At 41.5% G+C, this 12,660-nt stretch overlaps 1 protein-coding gene across 1 annotated transcript in view; it reads right to left on the bottom strand.

Annotated features, from left to right (window-relative positions):
• LOC150018880 (putative ribonuclease ZC3H12C) overlaps window positions 1-10,724 on the bottom strand; it is a 54,730-nt gene extending 44,006 nt beyond the window's left edge. The window contains exon 1 of the mRNA XM_090267881.1: window positions 10,630-10,724. Within this exon, the coding sequence (XP_090124007.1) occupies window positions 10,630-10,653 (24 nt within the window). The 5' untranslated portion in view covers window positions 10,654-10,724. The remainder of the gene's footprint in view (window positions 1-10,629) is intronic.
• Between the last annotated feature and the right edge of the window lie 1,936 nt (window positions 10,725-12,660).

The following is a 12,660-nucleotide window of genomic DNA, read 5'->3' as shown; positions in this document are numbered from 1 at the left end:
TTTTCTCCACCTGCCTGTTTGCACTCAGGTGCTATCACAGCATGGAATGATCTGGAAGCTAAGCTGCAGCTGCCAACCTGGTATATGCTTCCCAGCCACCAAGGCCAGCAGTAAAATTTCCTACTTTAACCAAACTCACAAAATTAATTTTGTGACATTTTTTCTTATATGCCAATTTCTGATAATTTTTCAAATCCATACTTAAAACATATACTACCTATACTCCAATTATACTCTTTCTCTTAATATAGAAAATCTTTCTAACATATGGATCAGAATTCGACTTCAAACATTAGCTGCCTGTGGTTCCCTGCAGATGTTCTTATTCAAAAGGGTGGTTTTAAAGACATTAAAACCAATCTGAGGATCTCTCTTTAATGTAACAGAAAGATGTGAAAGAACACTGAAAAGGAGGAACTTAATAAAAAATAAAAGGGCAATGATTTGAAGCATTTTTTTTTCCTTTGGAAAGAAAGTATTTGCTTAATTTTCTTACAGGAATTACAAGAATTGCCACCACTCTCCATTTTCAAGAATGTGGAGTTAATTGCTGTAATTTTGGTATTCCTCTTGGCTGGTTTATTCATCCCATCCATAAACAGGTCAGGAAGGAAGAATTAATTTTTTTCCCCCAAAAGCTTTAGAATCTTGGGGATGAAAGTGGGAAGTAGTCAGATGATGCTCTCTGAACTATGATCAAATTGGTAAAGAGCATAACCAGGGCTATGGAGAAACCACAGGCTGGCTCTTCCAATCCTAGTGAAATCCTAGGAAACACACAGAAAGGAGCACACCTGGAAAGAGGTAAGAAGATCTAAAAGGAGAGAAACTTCATTCAAGGAACTCACATACTTTTAAAGCAAACTAGGAAATCAACTTATTTCAAAAGTTACACCATTCAACTCCTACACAAAGATGACAGAAAGCCCTAACAATCCAAAGCATCAGATTTACTTCTCTTATCCACAGGCCTTAAATGATGACGATAGCATTACACTCCAGGGTATATGGTATTTAAACAACAAAAATTTAAATGACCCTTATCTCAAGTACTCAAATAATTCACTTTGAGTTGCTTAACTTCAAATTTGAGATAGAGACAGGCATTTGTGCTAGACCACCTTTGCAATGCTTAGGAAAAAACTCAAACCGACAGAATGGAAACATTCTGACCATGATACAAAAAGTGAGAAGTTAGCAAGCAGACAGCTAAAAACAAATTTAACCCCCACCCCACAACCCACTACCTGTAAATTAAAACTCTCCTCCAGATAACTATAGTTAAAGAAAAATAAAGACTAAAATTACAGCTATTTAGAAATAGATGACAATAAAATTATAAGCTATAGAATGTGGCCAGACTGACACTTAAAGAAAAACAGTGTAAGTGTATTTAATAAAAAACAAGAAACAAAGGAATTTAACAGCCCTAGTGAGTCCCTAGCCCCTGTACCTCTTGCTAAGGTTAAAATGAGCAAACAAACAAAAATACAGGTGGGCAAAGGAATAAAATTAAAAGCACAAATAAATTAGGAAGCAAAAAAAAAATCCAAAACTGGTTAATGACATGGAGAGCTGGTTCTAAATGATGAATGAATGAATGAATGAATGACCTCTTAAAAGTGTGACCAAGAGGTTGGGAAACTCTACAAATATGTAACATTACATCTGTAACGTTCAATAAAATAGAAGGCATTCTCTGCATAAACCTTTGTGCCAATAAATTAAGAATCCATAATTAAAGCTAACTTAAGAAAAGGCTGCAAGTGCGAACAACCATGGAAGAAATAAAAACTCTGTTAAAGATATATACCCTGGACTTCCAGTCAAGAAGGCGGCATACGTAAACACAGCTCACCTCTTCACACAACCACATCAAAATTACAACTAAACTATACAACAACCATCACTCAGAACCATCAGAAATCGAGCTGAATGGAAGTCTGACAACTACAGAATTAAAGAAACCACATCCATCCATACTGGTAAGAGGGGGGAGATGTGGAAGGGGCTGGTGCCACTTCCATATGTGGTAGATAAAAACTTAGGAGGAATATCTCAGGAGCAAGGAGTCCCAGCCCCACACCAGGGTTCCAGAGCCAGGAAGATAAGTCCCCATAACTTCTGACTGCAAAAACCAATGGGCACTGAGTCAGTGAAGGAAACTTCTAGCGTCCCAAGAAGTTCCTCTTAAAAAATCCGCACATGGACTTATTCAGACTCACTCCCTTGGAGCTCCATCACTGGGGTAGCAGCTTGAAAGGCACCAGTGGCATACAGAAAGGAATTGAAGTGTCTGTCATCAGGCAAGAGCTGGGGGACAGCTTACTCCCAGACATAAAAGCAGGCAGAGGTCACTGTCCCTTTTTTGAACCCTCTCCCCACCACAGCCACAGAGCTACAGAGCTGGCAGGGGGTGCCATATATGAGACCCCATCTCCCTGGCTAACACTGTTTGCCCTGCCCTGGAGATCCCTTGAGACTTAGTCCTACCCAACTTATGGGCCCACCAAGCTGTTAACAGTCATTTGCACATGATTGGCTGGTCTTGGATCATGCTTCACAACTTCCTAAATCCTCTCAAACAAGCAACAGCCAGCCCTAGTGAGTCCCTAGCCCCTGTACCTCTTGCTAAGTGGCCCCAGACCTGACACTAGCAGCAGCCAGCCTAGATTCAGAGCTTGGCTTCCCCTGGGAAATTCCTAGCTCAGTACAAATAGCAGTCATCTCAGATTGCTTTATAGCTCAGGCAGGGTGGCCCCGGGCAAAACATAGGTGGGGCTGACCTTGGCCTGCACCACCCAGGAAACCCCAGGACCTGTGCACTCAGTAGACAGCTACAGACCATATCAGAGCACCACCATCTTGCCCCTGCACAGCTGATCCTCCACAGAGGGCGGAGGTTGGTGGTCAGTGGTCACAGCCAGGCCTTGCAGCTGACTGGCCTGGGTAAATCCCTCCCATTGATCTTCCAACAGCAACCACGGCTCAACTACAAGAGGAGGGTGGTATAGTCAGCCCATATGGAGGGTGTACCTTGAATACTCAGGTTGGGGAGGCTGTAGCACTGGACCCTACAGTACAGGACACCTATAGAGAGAAAGGGAGTGAGGGAGGGAGAGAGAGATTAATGATACCAATGTGAGAGAAACATAAATTGGTTGCCTCTGGTATGTGCCCTGGCTAGGGACCAACTCTGCAGCCTAGGTGTGTTGCCCTGACCAGGAATTGAACCCATGACTTTTTGGTTTATGGGACAACGCTCTAACCAACTGAGCCACACTAGCCAGGGCTGTACTAATCATTTAAAATTACAGCAAAATTCCAAAAAAATTATTAATACATAATCATCAACTAAGTGGGACTGGGTGGAGCAAAAAAAAAAACAATTAGGAGGCAGCTTCAATTATTTGGGAAACCAGCTCACTGTAGTGTACAAAAACGCTAAGATTTAAAACAGTCCGAGTCACAGAATAAGGATAAAATTAAGCCCACGTAATTTTGACTAGGAAATGAATACAAATGACTAAGAATAGAGAACAAAAACTAATTTTAGTCTTACCCTAAAAGACATGAGGTAATGGATTTGAAAGCTCTTTGAAAAATCTAAAATACAAACTGACATTAAAAGCAGTAACAGTACTGCCCTAGCTGGTGTGGCTCAGTGGATTGAGTGCCGGTCTGCGAACCAAAGGTTCACTGGTTCGATTCCCAGTCAGGGCACATGCCTGGGTTGTGGGCTAGGTCCCCATTTAGGGTCGTGTGAGAGGCAACCACACACTGATGTATACCCCCACCACCATCCCTCTCTAAAAATAAATAAAATCTTTAAAAAAGAAAAAAAAAAAGCAGTAACAGTAAACTTGCTTTTACAGAAATTTCATATCTGGTAATCCCAATTCTTGGAACACAATTAAGGGTCAGTGAATAAGTAGACAGAAAAAATAAAATTTCTGTCCAGTCAAACCAAAGGAGATTGTTAAATCATTTTATAATATCGAGTATCTTCTGTGTGCCAAGTACATTTACGCTTATTATCTTGAATCAGTAAAAACAACTCTCTGCAAAGTGCATAGTGTTTGATGGATGAGAAATCAAAGAGAAACTCAGTTTTGCCTAGAATCACAGCCAGGACAGAGCTGAACTCAAATCCAGGTTTAGCTGATTTCAGAGGCCCCACATGCTCTCTCCATACAGTACAATCTTTCAGTTCTGTAACCTAGACTATCTGAGCATCCCAAAAGCCTTTAATCACTGCCCAAATACTTCTATTTTAGACATATTAGCTGTTATTCAGTTTCATATTCCACAGTAGGTATCTGCTGTATATTAGAAGAAGAGAGTGACAATGTCAGCAAGGAACAGTTAATAGTAAGGAGAAAACACCGAAAATCATTGATATAAATCAATATAAATCATGGAGTCCTGCTGTCCATATATATATATATATATATATATATATATATATATATATATATAGCATAACAAGTATTGCTGTTTAGTTTAAGATAAATCAGAAATCTCAATAACCTTGGTAAGGTTAACATCTCTAGGCATGAGCTCCATTGCCTGGATGATAGGCAAAACAACAGTGTAAACCATATGGAAATACTATGAAACTAAATTAGATAACGTTAAGTGCTTAATACTATGCCTGGCATAGAGTTAGTGCCCAATAAATGTTAGCTATTATATTTCATAATAATTGAAATTACAGGCTACATACATATTACTCAAAGGCAGAAAAATATAATGCATTTGTATACATTCTTCCATTGAAAATAGTTAAAATAAAATAAATGTTTTGCTCTTGAAAGACTTTAAAGACTAATTTTTTGGAAAATTCACTTTTATAATATCCTTCCCTTGTTAAGTGGGGTAGATAAGGTTAATTATATTTTTACAAGGCAAGTATGTGCAGCACCTCAAGAAATCACATCATGCATTCTAAGTTAATTTTAAAATGTTTAGGTAGCAACAACTGCGTTATTTGCTCTGCATTATTGTGTCCATCTATTAATCATGTACTGGCTTTTGTCTATCCTACCCACATCAGCAGATTATTTAAAGTACTATATGGCCTTTAACAATAAGAACACTTTCATGAAGTTTTCTAGTTGTACCAAATGCTCTAGAAGGCGGGAACCACAGAGTCCTTACCCTTAGGGAGCCTAAAGACTGAACAAGATAGAAAAAAAATTCTAGGTACTGTTATCAACATTTTATATTATCAGTTAATCCTTATGGTCTAGGTGGCATTTTCTCTGTTTTCTAGATGAACAGCAGAGGCACAGAAACTAGAAAAGAAATAAGAAATAAAGAAGAAACAGTTAACTGTCGCTAAATATGTAAATGTTATAGAAAATATATAGTATTTGGAAAACACCAGGAGTAAGCAAATAATTTTGCCTAAAACTGGGGGATTAGGAAATGCTTATATGTTTTTCTTTAAAACCCAAATTAAGATCTTATAAAGTATAACTACAGGAATGAAACACTGTCAGGAAAATATTTATCAAAACATTGTATTTACAGAAGTTATTTCTGGGTAATGATATTCCAGGTGGCTTCAATTTTGTTTTTTCTTAATCAACTCGTACTACTTTAATAATTTAAAACATTAAGTAGGAAAAAATTTTACTTAGATATTGCTCATCTAACAAACTGTCAAAAATTTTAAAAGTTAATACTTAGTGTATTCAAACACATTATGAAATCACCACTCGCACTCTTTGCTAATAGGTGTGTGCATATCAGTACAACTCTTCTGGAAAGCATTTTGGCCATCACACACCTTAAAGTGTATTGATTATCTTGGATGATTATTTCTAAGAATCCATACTAAGAAACATATACAGAAAAAAACTTTTGTACTGGGATGTCCAACTTAACCATTATGATAATGAAATTTGGGAAAAAAACCCCCAAATGTTTAACTGAAAAGGAGAATGATTAAATAAATGACATATTCTTAAGAAGGTAATGTTTAAAATATTCTTAATGGCATAAGAAAATCCTTGGTGTATGCTGAAAGGGGAAGGGAAGGTGGTATACAAAGCTCTATAGAAAGTATAATTCCAATTATACAAGAAAAAATATATATATTTTAAGGACCAAACTCCCAAGAAAGATAATTCCATTATATTATTTAATATAATCCTCACAATAATAGACACATTTATTAACATGTGTTAGGTTCCAGAGATCTTAATATTTGGTTAAAACAGGGACTCAGCCTTAGTTGGAACTCTCACTCTGCCATTAATTGTGAGACCCATCAAGTTTTTTAACTACATTGTGATTTGCTTTCCTCATGGGGGTGGGGGGGAGTAATGAAATACTTCTTCATAGAGGTGTAGTAAGTATTAAATGCATTAATACAGGCGGAATACTTAGAACAATGCTTGACATAATGAGTTACTAAACTACAATGGAGTAAACCAATTAAGATCTAAGCTGAGGCCTGAATTTTTTAACAAGGCTGAGCCAAACAAAAGGTAAGTGTGGGTGGGTGGGGATAGGGGGGCACTAGGGAAAAATGTTCAGGCAAACAAGGAGACCTTGAGATTTTCTACTTATTTCTTATACACCCTTAACAATTTGATAATTAACTTAAAGGTGGAATGCCCAAATATTCAGCTGTGCTTATGGGTTTTGCTTTAGGCTAGTTCACTTTGCACAGGAATTACTGTCAGTATTGTGATGTATAATCATAAGTAATATTCTTTATGGGTGATTATTCCCTATTTTCATTTTAGAAAAGTAAAACAATCCTCTGTCAAATAGAAAAACTAGAGAGAAAAATCACACTGAATGACCAAAAGTATTGGATCTATTGGGATGAAAAAGATTTTTTAAAAAAATCACATTCTCAATTGTTGATAATTTCTCTGAACTGTTAATAGTGAAACAGCAGCAGTGATTATAACATGTTTTTGATGAATCTCAACATTATAGCTTTGTAAAGACATGAGATTTTTATATACTGTAGGTCCATGAGGAGTATTAGCCCTTAAAACACAACATTTTTTAGAACATTTGGTATATTTGAAATTCAACCCTAGAATCTCCCAATATTTTAGGTGTAACTTTGGAATCCTGATTTAATGGATTTTTGCTATTTACTGACCTTGTTACTTAATATTTCTCTTTCCAAGAAGAACTATACCTCCCAAACTATCTTTGCCGCCTTAATCACTCACTACTCTCATCATCCACTGAATGCTGTGGACACACTAGACCTCCCACTCCCTTCGTTCCTGCCAGGTCCCTTGACTCACAGTATTCATTTGGAAATGACTCCCACCCAACTCTAACTAGAGGCTTATCTCATTTTATTGTGCTCCACTTTACCGCGCCTCACAGGTGTTGGAAGACCCCCCACCAGCAAAAATATTACCACTCACTTTATTGCAGTGGTCCAGAACAGAACCCACAATGTCTCCAACGTCTGCCTGTAACTGAATCCTACCTTTGAGGCCTGGAATGTAGCTTTCCCCAGTACCTGAATTTACTTCTTCCCTCTACATTAGATCTAGCATTATGTTCTATTGATTCATAATGTCTTTTGTTTTACAGGTCAGGGGCCTTAACACAGCACCTGGACTGATAATAAATAATTATTTGCTGAGGGAATTGGTAGTTTACCAGTCTCAAGTGAAGAACAACTGAGATTAGTTTACAACCCTAAATTCTAACACCAAAAGAATTAAATACCTCCTATTTCACAACTTGTTTGTTTCTTTAAAATTGCAATAAAATCTCAATGAAACTAGAATTCTTCTAGATTTATGTACAAGAACAATGAAAAACACTAAGGGTATAAGATGATATAATATGGCATAAAATGCTCTAAAATGAGAGGAACACTTTTTCATCTGTTACAAAAATCAAAATTAATGTAAAACTCATTGTGGTCTGCTAGAATGAAAGAAGGTAACCCAGTTGTAGAATGAGAAAATATTTTAAAAATACAATTTCCCTTAACCACTTGGGTTCCAATCTGGCAATGTATTTCATGAAAACATAGCTCCAGAGAAGACAGTAATATAAAGTAGGATATTTTTATTAGTTTTGTAATTAAAACAAAATGTAGTAAAAGGAAGTGACTAATAAAAACTCTTATCAGCATACAGACATTCCAAGTTTCTATTTCCTATCCTTTAACATTTTCCATCAAAAAAAAAATAATTTATTTATTTGTTTATTTTATTTTTAGAGAGAGGGGAAAGGAGAAAGAGAGGGACAGAAACACCACTGTGTGGTTGGCTCTCACGTGTCCCCTACTGGGGACCTGGTGTGCAACCTAGTAATGTGCCCTGACTGGGAATCAAACCAGCGACACTTGGCTCGCAGGCCGATGCTCAATCCACTGAGCCACAGCAGTCAGGGCCTTAACATTTTCCATTTTAATTAAATACTTCCATTAGACTTTCATTATTAAATGCTGGCTAAAAAATACTGCCTTTTATGTTATTGTTTTGTTTAAAAGTTCGTTTTACTTTGCTTAGTGTTTAAGTACTTTTGCAATGACCAGATGCTAGACGCAGAATTGTAACTTACTTTGAGAAGTAAAACCCATTCTTAACTTAAGTAAAAATAGCCAAACATTTTGAATTATAGAGACACAGTTACTAGACTATTCTGATATTTTTAGGGTACCTTCAAGTAGACAGATTTAGGTAACTTAAAATAAGAATGCCAACTTGGAAGAGAGAGGCAAGTATGAAATAGGCATCTTTCTCCGGTTATCAGAATAAGATAATTTCATAAATATTTGGTTCTACTATTTAAAAAAAAATCTTCACCAGAGGATATGCTTATTGATTTTAGAGAGGGAGAATGGGAAAGAGGGGCAGAGGGAGAGAGAGAGAGACACCTTGCATCTCCTACGCACCCGACCAGGAACAGACCCCGCATTCTAGGTATGCGCCCCGACTAGGAATGGAACCCGCAACCTTTTGGTGCACGGGAAGAGGCTCCAACCAACTGAACCAACCGTCCAGGGCAGATTCTGTTATTTTAAAAAGTATTTAAACATCAGATAACACCATTATTAAAAAGTTGCTACCAAAATTAATTACATATGTAAGTGATCAAATAAATGGAAGTCATACACATTGAACTCTAAATACATTCATAGTTTGAAAAATATAAACATAACTGCAAAGAACATATATTCATGACCCACAGACATGGACAATGGTGTACAGATTGTCTAAGGGAGTGGGAGTGTGGGGGCAGAGGGGGAAAATGGAGACAACTGTAATAGCATGAACAATAAAATATAATTTAAATTTAAAAAATAACAGTAACTGTATTTGTGACTTCTTGTGGTTCTTGGAAAGTCCGAAAAATGTTTGGGGCATATCCATTGTTTTCTGTTTATAACATAAATTAGAAAAATGTGATGAAATAAGTGAACAATAATTTTCCCAAATTTCTAAATATACAGTATGGAGCCCTAAGTATTTTTGCATCTATTCTAAGAGAGTAAAAGGAAAAAAAAAAAAAAAAAAAAAAGACCTGAATCAGCAAGGGCCTCGGGGGTCTAAGGATATTCCAATAGTCTTACAACCAATAGGAAAACTTTGACTAAATCTGAATTAGCATTTTCCCTCTTTATCACAAAACACAGAGCACCAACCAGGATTGTTATCAGTTACCCAGAAGGCAAGAAACCCAGTCCGAGTAATCTGTACTTGAAAGCTAAAAGCTGTTCTTAAGAAACTTAAAAGGAGTGAAGGATGAGACAGTTTAGGGAAGAAAAGCGGGATTCATGTCTTGAAGTTATATTTGTAACACGTCTTCGTACGGAGTTAAAAATGTAAACCAGCTCAGCTACCATGAACGCTGGGTGAAAATGGAAATTCAGCAGAAACTGAAGCGAGAGGTGCGGGAGGGACGAGGTGGGGTGAGATCTCGTTAGGGCAGGCCTGCGGGCGGTGGCGGTTTGGATGCAAGAATGGGTGAATAACAGCGAATGGCTGGGGCTGGAGATGTCGGATGATGCCTCAGCCCACGACCGCGCGAGGGTCTGAGCCGCACGAGCAAGGCTGTGGGTCCGTTTCCCTCTGGGGCGCCCGAGCTCACCTCCATTTTCGCCGGCTGTGCCCTGGGGCAGGCGGGAGTGGACCCGTGCCCCAGGCCGCGGGGCGGAGGAGACCGGCCTCACCTCGCCCGAGATCCCGGCGGACCGCCTCCGCCGGCGGGGAGTCGCTCGGCTTTCCTCCTCGGCCCCACCCGAGCCCCAGGGGCCGCGGGAGCTCACTGACTCAACCTCCGGGCGTCCAACCCGCCTGGGCCTGGAGATCACCGACCTCGGCTCCTCCACCAGGCTCCGGCGCGGCCTCCCGGCCCGCGTCCCTCCCCACTCCCGGCTCCCTCGGGACCAAGCTCGGCGCTGTGGGCCCCCTCTATCCCCTTTCCCGAGGGACAAACCTGCGGGACCGCTACCCGGCATGGCCGACCGCGCGAAGAAGCGGCGAGCGGGCGTCGGCGCCCGCGGCGACTGCGGCCACCTCGGCCCTTCCCCCGGCCGCGGCCCCTGTGCCCCCTCCTCGGGCTTGCACAACTCGCTCCTCACACGCGCGCGCGCGCGCACGGGCTCAACCGTGTTGCTCAACCTACTTGCAGTCTCTTCTCAGCAGCCATCACATGTCCTGGAAGCCGGGGCAGTCCGGGGGCCCTCCAGCGGCCGGCCGCCTCTCTCCTCAGCCCTGGGCCGCCGCGGCCGCCGCTAGGGCGCGGGGCGAGCGGGAGGCTCCCCCATGCCGCCCGCCCGGCCACCCGACTACTTGTCCGGGCCCCGGCTCAGGCGCTCCGCCCGCGCCGCTGCCCCGCGGGCGAGAGCGAACCCGGTTGTGCCGCCCGCCTGCTCGCTCCTCGACCTCCCGCCTGCAGCCGCCGCCGCCGCGCGGCTTCCGCCTCCCCTTCCCTCTTTTCCTTCTCCTTCGCCTCTGGAGCCGAGGTTGGCAGACCAGCACCTGCTGCTGGAGATCACCGAGAACTGAAACAGGAAACCCCGAGCCGAAGGGAAAACCCGGGAGGCGTGGAGAGCGGCGAGGGGAGCTGTTGGAACCTGTCGGGGTCGACCCAGTCGCTGGCGCTGCCCAAGGTTCTCGCGCCTCCTCCCCTCGCGCCCACTCCCCAACCCGGCCCAGCCCCGGGGTACCCCTCCGCCCCCCTTTCCCCAGCGCTTGTCGGCTTGGTGACATCTTCACGACGAGCACCCTTGGACAATCAAGGAAATCGAGAATCTGCCTTCTTATAAGGGGCAAGTTTCCCGTGGTGGTTTCTAAATATCAATAAACCGTATCGAGGAAAAACCACAGCCGGCATTAGCAAGACCAATAAGGGAACTTAAACAAATGAAGCTGTTCGGATTTCTTCCAGGGGAAGGACTTCTTTCAGCAAGAAAACTGGCCTTGTGGGAAATGGTAATACGTCAAAATAGAGGTTAAAGCCAGGATAAATCCAGATCTCTTTCGGGAGGTTGGGAGGAGACAGTTTTGCCCACTGAGGTGGGCACCTGAGTTGCAAGTGTGAAAAGCCCTGGGAGCAGAGAGCTTTCTACCTCTGTGAATTGTATAACACCCAGCACAATCTAGGTCGACAATTCAAAAATGTTCAAGTTATTTTATTCACCGGCTTGTGGATTTGTGGCCAGGTGCCTTACTCCTAGCCTTGGGCAATATGCATCAGCCTTTAGAGTGAGAGGGAAGGGAACTTACCTGGGTCGTGCCTATTTAACAGCATTATCTCATTTAAGGGTCACCACAGCCGTGTGAGCTAGGTGTTGTCATCCCCTTTAGCGGTCAGAAAATTGAGGTTAGAAAAACTTGCCAACATTACACAGCTTCAGATCTGTTTGTTTCCTGAGTCCATATTTGTTTCACTGGAACAGAGTTCATGCCTTTGATAGCATTTTTTCACCTTCAATAAAATTATTTCTTGCCTCTCTGAATTGTTTTCAATAGGGCATATATGGTTTGTGCGTGAATTTGTTGAATTTGCTTGGTCTACTTAATGGTAGTGCTATTAATGCTTACCGTGGCTCAAACTTTATATTTTCCAGTATAATGTTCTCTTTCTCTCTGCCTTTATGGCTTAGTTGAGCAACACAGATGTCCTCACCTCTTTGGCCAGCACCTGTTGCTCTTTAGCTATGGATGATGGGGTCCCAGCTGAGAGCATTCTACTTGCTGGTGCTACTGGCATCCTCACACTGAGTCTGCTTTCCACTTCAGTAGCAAGTCTTGGGGTGTGGACTTCTTTCTGAGCATAATAAAGTCCTGTGGTCCACATTTTTAGTACCATCTTTAAGACCCTTAGGAAGTCTGGCAACCTGCTCTTTGCAGCCAGGTCTGTTTGGACTGGCAGGAAGGGAATTGTGTTTTGGGAAAGCATCTCACATCAGAGCCAAAACTTCAAAAGTCTCTTGAGAGTACTGGGGACGGGTGGGGTATTAGAAACAGCCTTGCTGGCTGGCTGGCTGACAACAGTAAGTGATGGCATCTTTGGTATGATTTTTGTAAAGCCAGAAACTTCCCCTACTCCACAATATACCGCTCATGCAATCTACCTTATTTCCCTCAACTGACAATTAAATGCCATTGACTAAACATAGTTATAGACCAAGGCACTATATTAGGTCATTTG

The sequence above is a fragment of the Furipterus horrens genome, unplaced genomic scaffold (assembly GCF_987537825.1).
Source record: "Furipterus horrens unplaced genomic scaffold, mFurHor1.1.pri manual_scaffold_2, whole genome shotgun sequence".
Lineage (NCBI taxonomy): Eukaryota > Metazoa > Chordata > Mammalia > Chiroptera > Furipteridae > Furipterus > Furipterus horrens.
The sequence above is the reverse complement of the archived record's forward strand: the minus strand, read 5'-3'. Positions and strand labels throughout refer to the sequence as shown.